A 14,833-nucleotide genomic window follows, 5' to 3' on the forward strand; every position below is an offset into this window, starting at 1 on the left:
TAGATATAGACTATTATATCCTATTATAGATACTACTATAGAAAGTTAACGTCATTTGTGCACTATTTTTGTAATATTTTGCCGTTTTACTTAATTAATAACAATAAGTCATTGCTGACTCTGTACACTTTGAAGAGATTGGCTGAGAAGTCTTGATGCGTTCGTTCTATTACCCGGATCTTGCTTCGTTCAACTAACATTTTTTCTGATTTCTGCAAAATTTTCTCTTGCTGAGTTAAAATTCCGTTTTCGGTCTAAATCTCAGTTATACAGTTGCATAATCATTATTTAATCAGAAAAAGTAAATATAATTCATTAATGTTTAAAATCTATATCTCTAAATTTTTCTTGGAAAATGCGAATGAATCGAAAATACGTTTCTCCAAACCCATTATACAATATGAAAACTTTATATTATATTATTATAAAAATGCGAAATAAACAAATATAGTTCAAGTATTCCAACTATTTACTCGGTTGCAATACGTGTCTAATTTCTACGTCTCTCTACGTACAAAACAGCTTCATTTCCGCTAGCCGAATAACAAAGCAAAACACGAACAGTATCGGTGAATCTGTTCGTGTCGCGCGAGGAGAACGAAACACGAAAGTTTTCTGCGGCAGGCGGGTTAAAGGCAGACCGCTGAAAAATGGAGTTCGAAAGAGAGAATTTTTCACTCATCAAAATTCAAGTTCGTGACCGTAGAAGGTTGGCAGGGTGTAGGTAAAGTAAAATGTGGTGGAGAATGTGCGGGGGATAAAAGCAATTTGATCTGAAAGGCCGTCGCCGGCGGAATTTCAACTCGGCGAACGATTGGGAGATTTCGCAAAAGAATGAAGAGGAAAAAAGGAACAGTGCAGTGGAACTTTAAATTTTTTTAAATGTCCGCTTAATTCATGAATAATAAATAGGGAATTTAGGAAATATGCCTTTAGGTGTTAAAATATTCATTTTCTGTTTGCCAACTGCCAAAAGAATATATTAATCAAGGAACTGTCATTAATTCAATATACATATCTGCTAGGGCTAGAGAAAAAGTACAAGTGGCAGTCAACAAGTCACAGAAATAGGCCAGAAGATGACAAATTCAGTTTAATAACTCGAAATCCATGTCAATTTTTGCGGAGAAATGGAAATAACTATAATAACTATAATATATAACTTGAGGGACGTCCGATTCCTCAAACATAATCAGTGAAATACCTCGCCATTCCTCTCGACAGTCGGTGGAATTGGACACATTACGTTAGTCAAAAGCAGCCCAGTTCAGTCTCAAAATCAAAGAAGTGTAGTGATTAGTTTGAAGATAGAAACTTTACCTAAGATCAAATAGATTGATTTATCAATGAATTATAAATCACAACGACTAGTAATCCAACGCCGCTAAAATAAATTTCTTCGATTAATTATCAATAGTTATAGCCATGTAACCAACGAAGAACTGCACGATGACTTCGAAATTAAGTGGATCTACGAAGTCATTTCATTATTGCATCGTAAAACTCAGACTCAGACTCAGACTATTACTTAAAGTAATAGATCAGATAAAACGTAATTATGTGATGTCTTTTGAACTCATTCACCTTGATCAGGGTTTTATTCGATTATTTTCTAAATACGGTACTAAAGAATAATCATGTATTTTCGTTGATGGGATTTCAAAGCATCACTTTCCAGTAGTAGCTATGAGAAACTTTAAAATTAATATTTAATTTTTGTTCTTAAGTATGTTTTAAACAATCTTAGTTCGCGTAAATTACTGGTTTTCTGTTAGTATAACACACTAACACATCTTGATTTTTTTATTCTCCTAAATCTACACTTAAGCTTTATTTTCCGGTATGATCTTATCTTTTTAGGGAGGAGCGAATAGTGAAAGGGAAATAAGATTTATACCCTAGAAAATTGAAATTGAAGGTGATGATTGAATTCACATACTAGATCAGTTCGCGAAGTTAAATTTGAATTTATCAGAGAATAAACAATAACTCAGATATTTTCATAATTGTTAGTAATACATTATATTAGTCACTTGCACGTATTCTGATAATTTTCTTCGCTTGAAAGAAAAAAAACATTAGTACAATATATATTGATAAAAGTATTGCTCATCATTCTTTATAACTTTTTCCCATCTTTCTGCTAACATACCGTGTGAAAAGAACAATGTTGGCTTGGTAGTTCTCATAATTTTAAATTAAATTTCCGTATACAACTCGGTGAACTTTCCGTATACAAATATATGAAAACATGTGAATGTTTAAATACAAAATCTTTACGTGTTAATGGCACAAATATGCCTTATTATCCAAGTATTCTGTGCTAAACAATTATATCAAAATTAGTGTCAATCAAAATCTTCTGCTGCACAATTATTGTGTTTAGATATACTTTATTGCATTATTAGTTGGCCATTCGTAATATCATGAAATATCTTGCAAAATTGAGTATATCTTTTTTAATTATCAAGTAAATTAATATCACAGCTTATAATACATTCTGCAGGTAATTCACGACGTTTTGAATACTAGAGTAGCTTTAGTTCCTGTGCTATTTAAACCTCATGTGAATTACAGCTAAATCCTTACGTGAAATATGCCATTTGGCAGATTCATATTATTGCTACCGTCGACTAATGACCCCTTTTTAGTTTCAGTAACACGTACCAGGTTAAATTACTTTTATTGTTTTATGCTCTTATTTCATATACTGTTCTTTTTTATCTCACATCTAAACAATTTATGAAACCTTTCCTATGAACATTTGGATTTAGAGTGACTTATCCATTAAGATATGATCTATTAAGCAAATTTTAAATATCAACTCTGTAGAAACATTTTTTCATAATATTTATAAACTAAGGCTACAAAAAATTTACACGTTGCATTTTGTGTAACGCATTTTGCATTTAAGTAATAATTTTTATAAATGTAATATCTCCAAAACAAAGTTAAGCTGAAACATAGTATCTTTAATATAATATACGCCAATCCAAATATCTTTTTACTTGTTTATATATGCCAAACCTAAGTAAATTTTCTAAGGGCATCTGTTATTTGTATGTATGTTCTTTGCTTAATCCACTTACCGGTACTAGAAATCTTCTCACTTCTGCTAGTGCATAAGCGATCCTAGCATGTGCTTCAGCAGGCGTTGCAAATGCGCTGATTTCTACGTGGAGCTCTTCACTTAAATGTTGAAATTTTGGATCGCCACTAGCGCGAAGTTCTTCCTCCTGTAAATGCAAAAAAAGAAATTAAAAGATCTCTTCCTTTATTGCTTATGAAATGTGAAGGGTTTGAAATAAAAAAACTTTCAGAAAACTTTAAACTTTACTTTAAAACTACCTTATTTTACGGAAAGATATGACGAATTTGTTTATCAGCAACATCCCTCACATCTTCCAGTATTTTAGTCAACAGACCGTTATCTCGAACACACAGACCGTAGAAGTTACACGATAAAACACTAAAATGAAATAAATGTAATTTATGAACTAATTCAAAATACGTTTTCAAATAATAATAGAAGTAATGGAAGAGTCAGAGAATAGTAAGTAAGTAATCTGTAGAAGCGGATTATAGTGAGATGCGTGTCATTATATGAAGTAATGAGCAAATTCTCTATAATTAAAGATAGAACCGAAAAAATAACGAAGATAATGTTAGGTTTTGTTGTCCCGTGCCACGATTGGCTCTCCTGAGTCTGGTATCCTGTTGCAAAAACGAAGAATAATTAACAAAAGACCTAAAGACAAGAACTAAATATTAAAACTTGAAATATCAAGTTTCATAACTGTATAATTTAAAAGTGTTTATAGAACTTTAAAAAATAGAATAATAAAAACATTTTCCATCATTAAATGTTTTTATACGAAGTTTCTATAATTCTATACTATATTTTATTAATAATTATTATATAACTATTAATAAATTAATTTATAATGTAACAGTAATATTTTAATAACTAAAAAAACATCTGTAATATTTTGCTGATGTGAGCTCTACATAATTAATAATAAACATTCTGTTTGCCATTGAACCAGGACTATGACTAGTGATTTATTAAATCACCTAATATGTTTTACACGATTCGCATATATTTTATATATACATCTCTACTGATTTATAGTGTTTTAACATTTCGCTTTCATCAATAATTATGTTTATTTTAACGGATATGAACATATTACTCGTTGTACTTTATTAGTTAAATTAATGTTTACATATATCCGAATGGTTATAAAAGTTAGAAATGAATGGAGTTGTTTTAATTAAGCTTTTACAATGTAAATAACTGGTTCCAATTTCTTCTTTGGGTTAATAATGATCATGTGGAAAATATGATGAACCATTATGATGTTTAAACCGACAGGCCCTAGCTATATTTCATTAGTCAGAATATTTTTCCGAAATTTTTAATTTCAAACTTCTCTTGCGTTCAATTGGTTGTTTCAACTAAATACTAATTACGAATTATATTTAACGGGTATTTAATGTTATCTAAATGTTACTATGAGTTCTGTTTGATCGCATATACTTGTATAATTATTATAATAAATATAATACAATCAACATGAAAGAGATACCGTTCTAGTATGGAGAAATACATTTCATTGATGCATTATAGACATTTTCAAATATATAGAATTTAAAAATTTTAGTAAGGCAACGAAGGTACCTAGAAAATTAGGTATGCGAAAAAATTAACTGTTGTTTGATTTAATTTTTAATGAAGACGATGCATAAATTAATTGTAATGAAATGATTAATTGTAATCTAAATATATCTGTCTTGTCATAGATACGAAATAATGAGGAACGTCTTTAACCTAGATATATTTATTTTGTTCGTCTTATTGTTGTGCAGATTGTCATTGATTGGAGTAACCATTGACAAAGAGTAAAAAACTATGTCCATTGCAACGAATTATGTCTAGACTATCTATCGCCAGAAATTTGACACCTCCTCGATGGAGTTGCCATTATCTTTAGCTCAAAATTCAAAAACCTTAAATCTTAAAGTATATATGTACATAATTATATTAACAATCAAGTGAAGTACATCTTATATACCTGTTACTTAATTGTTACATCTCGCCTTACGGTTAACTTACTTCTAAAAAAACAAGAGATATCGAATTTTCGTTCTAAACCAAGGAAGATAAAAATATTGGGAAAATAACCCAGTTTTTGTTATTTTGTTATTATCAAATATTACATCATATTCTATATTATTTTAAATATTTATTAATACTTTTGAGCAAAAAACAATTATTTTATTACCTTATGACGGTCTCTCATCGAGCCACGACCAAGCACTGCCATCTTGCACATAGTATCCTCTTGTAAACGCTTCAGTGAGTTTCCTTTAGGACCCAGTAGCTTACCGACAAAGTTAAACTGAAAATAAATGATACAATGTTAATAAATATGGTTAATATATTTCGAAGTATCATTTTTGTTTTCATTAAGACTTGATGAGCATCCCTAATGTTGCGCAAGAAAGCCGCGACTTTTGTTATTAAAAACTTTGACCCCTCTTTATAACTTTGGTCATGCTTTTTTTCCTGTTTTGCTTCAGTTGTGAAAAGACGACATAAAAATATTCAATCATCCCTCGCAAAAAAATACATGGAATTTTTAAGGGGCACTACGTGGAAATAGATATAAACTTTTTTACGATGCCTGTTTTATTACCCAAACATAATATATTTTTGAGGTGGTAAACGTTTCGGAAAAATGGATAGAATTTTTGATACAATATAGATCATATATATTTCATGTAAGATCAGCCGTACATAGTATGTGAGCAACTCTTCAGGTTTGATTAATAACATTGCCTAACTAATACATTCCTAAAATATTTACTACTAACGTTCATCTTAATTATTGTTTAGTTGAACATTATTACAGCTTCTATATACTAGTGATCGCTCTGTGGTCGAGATTCGACCACAATGTAATTAATAATTATGTTTCTTTAGTAATAAAAGGACTAATTTTAAAAATGATATATTATTAAAACTTGATTTCACACTACTTTCAATATAAGACCAGAAATGTATTTGATACATAACATTAATTAAAATAATGCATGTCTCTATATTAAAATATATGCAAACTATCTCAAGAGCTAACAAAATTTTCACTAAAATTTTTTAAATGGTATTTAAATAAATCTAATTTCCATCAACTTTGAATAATAAACGAAGTATTAATAAGTGTAAATTACTCCACTGAACATTATAACAAAGTATCATAAGTATAACAAAGTATATAAATAACTATAATCACACCAGGCTGGTCAAAAGAATAATTTCTTTATCTAAATTTTTAAATAAATTTGCATTGTTCTTTGCTTACTTATTTCACTCTTCGATCTCGCCCTTGCAGATAGCTCATCTTTAGTTTGTCTTCTGTGGCTTTTATTTATCTATTACTTTCTATTTTGCCTTATGCCCCATATGTCTCAATTAAAATTCTGTGCAACTGTTTTATAACTGTTATTATTCTCTGCAGTATTAATTTTACCACTTGATTAACGTATTTATTACATGCAATATTGGGTTAGTGCTTTCAGTCAAGTCAATACCATTAAAATGTACAGAAAAAACTAAACAACTTTTAGAATTACACTTAGTAGAATGATATACTATTTATCCAGAACCATATCAATTAATATAATTAAGTACTTAAGCATTTTCGTTTTTTTTTTCTTCACTAGGCACCAAAATAGGACATGTGATTTAGAACATCTAAATATCTTGTATGCAAAGAAAAAGACAAGAATCGTTTTGTCATACTTGAATTTTGTTAATCTTCCTTAACTTAGCATAACTCTTTAATAATTCCAATAATACGGGTAAAAACCTAAAGTAACACAAAACACTGCTTAAAAATAAACAACTTCGTTTAATAATGTTTTAATTACTCATATTCCATTTTAATATAGTTTCAAATATCAAAAACAAACATTCACTTAATTTTAACGAACACTGTCCTTTATTTTTTTTTTAATATGTTTTTTAAATATCCTTTATCCCTAGATAGATTTGATCCTAATGCGTCATTGTTGTCATTATATATTTTGTATCATCTATCTGACAGGCTCTTCCAGCTTGCATGATTTGAGAATTTTTCGTTTGGAATTTATTTATTTTTAGAGCATATTATACAAATATTAGGCCTAATTATTTCTCGATATAAGCTTTAATCGTGCCAAATTTCATGCCTCCAGATTTCTTCTCCCTCTTTCATTCTTCCCGTTTTCTTCAAGAAGGGAGGCGAAATTTTCTATATAATAGAAATATAAAATTCGGTGTTCTGTTATAATTTGTCTTCCTAATAGTAATTCGTGTAACTGTATGCGGTAGCCCTGAAAACAGGCAAAAAAAGACACTAAGTAACAAAGAGTTTTCATAATTCTTAGCTCATATATTTTTCTCAGACAAGTTCAGAGCATCAGATATATTGACTGTAGTAAAAAACGTCGATTTAGTAGAGTAATTTTTCAAGTTTCGAAAAAGAAAACAATCCGAAGGCTAAAGGCTGGAAAAAGTCAGGCTAATAGGACTAGGCGTCAGAAAGTAATTTGAACTTTAAATAATTGGCTTTAGCTTTTACGACGATCTGTCTGGTGTTCTCTCCAGGTAATAATAATAATAACTTTAATATTAATATCTGATTATATTAATATTATTATTAAGTATTTTTCACTATATGAAGTCATTGTTATGTCAATGCAAAAACGTTTTTATAATACATGCTGTTATTTAAAGTTGCATATACGTAATACTGGTTATCCTCAAGGTTTCAATCCAACATCTTGGCGGTTTCTTTATCTCAGATATTAAATAATATTTACATGTTTACAGAACGCAAATTTTTGGCTTTATTACTACGAAATTTTACTATTTCTTATAAATTCACAAATGCCTTTATATCTTTCTCTCTTTTCTAGTAGAGCTAGATTATAATGTAGCTTTGTTTTGGTATTGGTTGACTGAACTTATTCAAGTACATTATTTGGATAATTGCTCCACAATTTATTTCACGTTTGTAAATTTACGCGTTGTCTGTACATCTTCTATATATAAAATTGGTATTTTCCAACGTAGAACTACGTTTGAAACAACCGCAATCTATTAGGTGCTTGCGTGTAGTTTAATCATCTATTGATGAAAATGAGAACAGACAAAAAATCTTTAATATTCTAAACTGACTGGTAAATTCGAGAGTTCTCTAAATATTAATAATATTTTTGAATTTAGTAAGTTATTCAGTGCTTATAGATGATGGAAGGCTCAAAATTGCATTTTCGATAATCATTATTTCTGATGTTTTAGAATCTTATGTCAGTGCTTGTTCCAGATATCTCAATATTCGGGGGTAGTTTCATTTATTTAAAGTGTAGATTTGACCACGGATGTTAACGATAAGGAACAAGCAAAAAATTCGGAAGACTTGTAGGACAAAAACTAAAGTTAAGCCCTCAGAAAATTTTCAGGCAGCTTAGTAGTTGATTAATCAATAAGAGTTTTCTGTACGTACTTTAGTTTAACGTAACGTTTAACGTACTTAACAAAAATCATATGTTAGTCAAATAGTCATTATTTTCATATTGATACCGACGCGATATATTCATGGCCATAAAATCTTGCAGTGTCCTAAAGTATATTGGTATTGTGGGATTAGCAAGTGTAGTAGTTATTTTACAATATACCATAACCAATAGGACTGTTATTGCAGATGTCTACCGAAGCCGATTGACAAATTGAATGATATGTTGTTGCGAAATGACCAGCAATTATAAGCAACAGACGCAACCTATCGGTCACATGTTGCAAGAGTTGTTAAGGATTTACTTTTGAGCTGAAAAGTTCTGCCGCACTTCAACGACTGAGTACGAAACGATTTTAGCTCTGAGAGGATTTATTTTCCACTTTCCAATATAATTGCAGACGACTAGGAGATTCATAGCTCATTCAGTTTTGAAATTTATTAATGCCTTCTTGCTATGATAAGATCCGCAAGATGTGTTTCTACAAATTTAATAATGAATATTATATGGTACGCTTATAATATTAATTATAATTATGAAATGTTATAGGAAATTCTATAGTTGTTGAGAGTATGTTGCAGAGTAAAGTACTGAAGTTGATTTGAGGAGTGTTATTATCTATCCAGATTATACGAGTGTGTCCGAAAAGCTCGATACATTTGAGTTGCGATACTCCAACTCTTTTATATTCTACGAGAATGTGCTATATGTACTATTTTTTAAAATAGTACTAGTATTATTTAGTACAAGTACTACTTAATACTGGTAATACTTTGTTATACTTGCATTAATACGTAAGCATGACGATTGTGGGATAAATACATCACTATGCATTTCCCAAATTAAAATTAAATTACGTCACTTAAGCTAATGTTAAGTATAATCAATTCTCCCGCTTCGATCTTCTAATTTTTTGCACATTGTCTTGTAGATATATTCCTTCTACTTTATTGTGATTCACTAGCCTTATTTCATGTTTTACGGCGAAATCTTGGATAAATACGTAAAACCATGTAAATTCGGTTATCGTGCAGTTCTTCGTTGGTAACGGAGCGATAAATATACAATAACAGCTTTGCTTTAGCAGTTGGATTGCTGTCGATTTAATGTTTCATTACAACCCCATAAGTCCAAATATGTTTTATAATATATTGATAAAATAATCTCTTTAATTTCATGTTCTTTCTCTTTCTGAACTACTACGGTGTTAAATATATATTTCAATAATAACTATTGCTCGGGTTCAGATATTGCATGTATTTTAATTACATTATTTCCAGTTAACGGATTGAAACATAAGTTAATTAAAATGACTATTTAGTTTAAAATGTCCAATGTTTACTCAATTTTACCATTATATTGTATTTAAACGTATAACTAATAGAGAACGTTTTCCGATTAAGCTAAATACTGGTCGATAAATAATTATTGTCCCCAGATTCGTTAAACTTGAACATGCCGTTTTAAATGTTATTAGATATTCAAAACTCAATTAATTCGCATTTATTAGGAACGGTACATATTTATAATTCGATATATTATTTTTATTAATTAATTTTTTTATTTTATAATATCTAGGATCTTCCTTATGACCTTTTTAATATTTTAGTTGTGATAAATCTTAATATATATTAAGATTTTTTTTTCGTGTTATCCTTTTGTATTGTATGATAGCATAACGTATACCGTTTTCTATTTTTTTGCAGGATTAACAACTGTTTACTAGTGGACAAACATTAAGTTGTGCTGTGTGGAATCAAATATTAATAATTTTCTGTCAGAGATACATTTACAAAAGAGCTTCAAGCTCTAATTTTATTACTAAAGGTGAGTAGTAGATTAAGTATTTTTATAAATATAGGCAAAAAGTTGCTGCGTTCGAAATCAGTAACGTTCTAGTTTATGCTGAAAACAAATTAAAAGTTATACAAAAAAAGAAGAACACGGAGTGTGGTTATTTGGAACTATTCAAGCTAAATAGATTTTTACAAATTGAGAAAGTGTTGCTCTACGCTTGTCCCATTGATGCAAGAAGTTAGCCGAACGGGGCAAGATCTGGAGAGTACAACGGGTCCGATAATATGCCTCACTAAAGTGCTTGCAACGCGTCCTTGACCAGATTTACTTTATAAGACTTATGTGTTATCGTGCTGTAAAATCACTCTACCGTTTCTTCGGTACAATTCTGGACGTTTTTCTATAAATTCATGGATAAAATTAATCAGTTGTTGTTGGTAGTGAGTATTACACCACGCCAATCTAGTCCCACCAAACACAGAGCATTGTTCTGCCACCAAAACGATTTGACTTTGGAGACGATTGGTCGGATTCGCCGGGTGATAACCATGATTTTTGCCATTAGGGTTTTCATCCACTTTTCATCACCCAATATGTACCCGATTTCTCGATATAAAAATAACTTCACTTAACCGATCATATCAGTGAAGCAACATTTCACAGACAATTTTTACTATTTTCTATTTGCCTCATTCATTTGTCATTCAATTAGTGTGTCACCTATTTTCAATCTTTTGGATTTTCCCCATTGTTCCAGATTGGCCCCTAATAATTTCTTGGGTCACATTTAACGCTTCTGCTAAATGTTTTTGATTATACGATTTTCTGTCTACCAGGACGTTCTTTGTCTTGCCCATCGAAACCATCACTTTTGAATTTTCGAAAACACACCTCACATGTTTTTAGGCTTAGAACATGCCTACCGTAAGTTTCTACCAGCAAACGATAACTTTTAGCGTGATTTTTCTTTTGATTAAGTAACAAAACTAATGTGTACTGCAAATGCATTTTACTTCCGCAAGATATAATATGTATTGCTTTGAAGCTTGATGTCAGTAGAATAAAATAACATATATATGTGTGACCATGTTATGCTTGCATACCTAAGCCTCTCGACATCTCTTAGAAGAATCGGTAATAACTTTCCTGTGCACCGAGTAAATCGGAATCGTAGCTCGTCAGCTGAGTGCAAAGCGATTAAAAAAAAGTTCAAAAGTTGGTTGGTGTTTATATTAGTACTTTACTGTATTGAGAAGAAAACTATCAAAATTACACATTCTTACTTTTTTGTTGTTTTTGGCATTGTTATTTACTTTTACTAAACGGTTGTAATGTTTAAAGACATATATAGTATTATAATGGAACAGTAACAATGAAGTACGAGAACACATGAGAATCTACATATATAAATTAAATGGTATAAGTAATATATTTTAAATGGGGGTTAATGTTAAAATATGTGAACCTATAACACACAAGACAGTAAGTTAAATACTGACTGTCTGAAGGATAGTTTGAATGATGTATTAAATAAACGATAGTACATTGATAATCAAAATTGACTTCGCGCTTCCAATTTGAGTTGCGAGTTAGCTCTATGGTGCTCTAGTGCTCTGTGTGTTCACTCTCTTGGGAATTCTGTGGGTCTGTTAGTATAGTGTTATCGCCTACTAAGGTGTTTCAAAAGTTATACAAATCCATAAATTGATCGAAAGAGGAGACAAGGGCACATATCTAGTCCCAGCGTCATAATTTGAGAACACATTTAGTGAATAGAAAACGATTTTTCTCCAAGACAATGCACTGTTTGACAAGTTTATGAAAACCATGATTAAATACGTTAGGAAATGGTTATCTACCCCCTCTTACTCCAGAATTTAATCCAGATTGGAAAAATTGGAAGAAGATAAAAAAGATGCTTATTTTGAGCTTACTTATTTTGAGCTACCCAAAAATAATTCTACAAAAGGCATCGAAACGTATTGAAGAGATTCTTGTAGAAGAGAACGTTAAAATTGATTAGTTGAAGAATATACTTTGTTTTTGCTTATAACTATAACTAATAGTGAATTTTTAATACATAAACCACATATATCAGAAGCATTAGCAGTACTAATATAACACACATTCCATTAATTTATTTTCGTATCAAAAAATATGCGTTATTAATTGTGACAACATTAATTTTTAAACCATGAGTCATGTAATTTATATTTCAACATGTTTTTTTTTAATTTCTCAAATATCCTTATCCAAAAATTATTTTGATCCTAGTTGAAGTAGATATTTCTATATACCAATATCTAACGAAAGAAACGAAGATGAATTGGTCTCTATTAGGACTCGTAGACGAGACGTTTTTGACGTTTCTGATTCTAGTTTCACCCGAGCTATAAAAACACACCATAAAGCATACGAGCATTCAGTTCTGCCCCGTAAAAATTGATTAGTTGAAGAATATATTTTGTTTTTGTTTATAATAGTAAAACTATAACTATTGGTGAATTTTTAATACATAAACCACATATATCAGAAGCGTTAGTATTTATATAACACGCGTTCCATTAATTTATTTTCTTATCAACAAATATGAGTAATTAATTGTGATGAAGGCAATAAGTCATTAATTTAAACCATGGGTCATTTTTGGAAAATGTAATTAATATTTCACATGATTTTTTTAATTTTTTCGAATATCCTTATCCAAAAATTATTTTGATCCTAGTTGAAGTAGATATTTCTATATACCAATATCTAACGAAAGAAACGAAGACGAATTGGTCTCTATTAGGATTCGTAGACGAGACGTTTTTGGCGTTTCTGATTCTAGTTTCACCCGAGCTATAAAAACACACCACAAAGCATACGAGCATTCAGTTCTGCCCCGTAAAAATTGATTAGTTGAAGAATATATTTTGTTTTTGTTTATAATAGTAAAACTATAACTATTGGTGAATTTTTAATACATAAACCACATATATCAGAAGCGTTAGTATTTATATAACACGCGTTCCATTAATTTATTTTCTTATCAACAAATATGAGTAATTAATTGTGATGAAGGCAATAAGTCATTAATTTAAACCATGGGTCATTTTTGGAAAATGTAATTTATATTTCAACATGATTTTTTGAATTTTTTCGAATATCCTTATCCAAAAATTATTTTGATCCTAGTTGAAGTAGATATTTCTATATACCGATATCTAACGAAAGAAACGAAGACGAATTGGTCTCTATTAGGATTCGTAGACGAGACATTTTTGACGCTTCTGATTCTAATTCCACCCGAGCTATAAAAACACACCTTAAAACATACGAGCATTCAATTCTGCCCCGTAAAAAAATACATATATGGAATTTTCAAGCAGAAAAGTACGAGGCGAGAATAATCATAAAATTTTTACGTTGTTATTTTATGATCCAAACAAAATAAATATTTAAGGCGGTAAATGGTTCAGAAAAAAATACCACTTCAATCCGCGATAAAAAAAAAACTATTCATCAATTTTATTGGTTCCTCTTTTGATCTATCTGTTGAAATTACTGTGAGACCTGTGTTGAGAATTCTTTCATATGTTGTCAATTATTTTTATAGCCTTCGTTTTCGGGATCTTTTATGGTCTACCAAATAAATTGAGGGTTAATATAATTTTTATTTCAGGCGTGAGCATAATTTTATTGTATTCTTATTTGTATTAATATACTCCGAATTTTCGAATAATATTCTAGCCATGTTTCTTTCTACTCATTAGTTTTTAAGGAACATCCCCATAACTGAATTTCATTTGTCCATAGAGATTTCAATACTTGCTTCTACTAGAACAAGTTGTTATGTACTGATAATTGTGATTTCTTCCGTTTAATCAATACTTATTTCTGATTATACATGAAGTGCACCTACAGAGATCTACTTTGGTTAATTTTTATTTTCCAAGTTTGGATCCAATTAACTGTATAGTCGCTTGCCTGTTGTAATTTCGTGTGGCCTCTTCGCTATTGTTTCCACCAGCAAGAATCGCAGCGTCGTCAGCAAATATGGCCATCGTTAAATTTTGCATTTGTGGTAAATCATATGTAAAGAATTTACTTCTAAAGAGTAGGCGTTCTCTTGTTTCACTCTAAACCTTGTAATGGTAGTATAAGGTTTCAATAATTCACTTTGTTGTTCCGATAATATTTTTTGTAGCTTAAGAACAAGGCCGTCATGCCAGGCCTTGGACTTGTGCTACATTTAGGAATATAACTGCACATACCTCTTTATCTTCATGGGCTTTTTTATTTACGTTTATTAACAAACCCAAACTGATGACTAGTTTTTTTCTGTCTCTAATGACGATTGCATGACGCACCACCTCCGTCATAAAGAAAACAAAGGGTTGCTCATGGTTATAATCCAGTATGAGCAACCTTAACTTGTGGCGTATTCTTTAATTCTTCATCCATTAGTCTGTTTTATTTTCATTAATCGACC

General features: G+C 30.3%; 1 protein-coding gene across 1 annotated transcript in view; it reads right to left on the reverse strand.

Moving 5' to 3' along the window:
* The window catches only part of LOC143196459 (uncharacterized), a 376,070-nt gene that overhangs the window by 69,428 nt on the left and 291,809 nt on the right, over positions 1-14,833 (reverse strand). The window contains exons 4-5 of the mRNA XM_076404142.1: positions 5,286-5,402; positions 3,090-3,236 (exon numbers count right to left, since the gene is read on the reverse strand). Of these exons, the coding sequence (XP_076260257.1) occupies positions 3,090-3,236; positions 5,286-5,402 (264 nt within the window). The remainder of the gene's footprint in view (positions 1-3,089; positions 3,237-5,285; positions 5,403-14,833) is intronic.

This window comes from Rhynchophorus ferrugineus, unplaced genomic scaffold (genome assembly GCF_030347505.1).
Source record: "Rhynchophorus ferrugineus isolate W39M unplaced genomic scaffold, kcgeb_rfMv2 rfM4, whole genome shotgun sequence".
Classification (NCBI taxonomy): Eukaryota; Metazoa; Arthropoda; class Insecta; order Coleoptera; family Curculionidae; genus Rhynchophorus; species Rhynchophorus ferrugineus.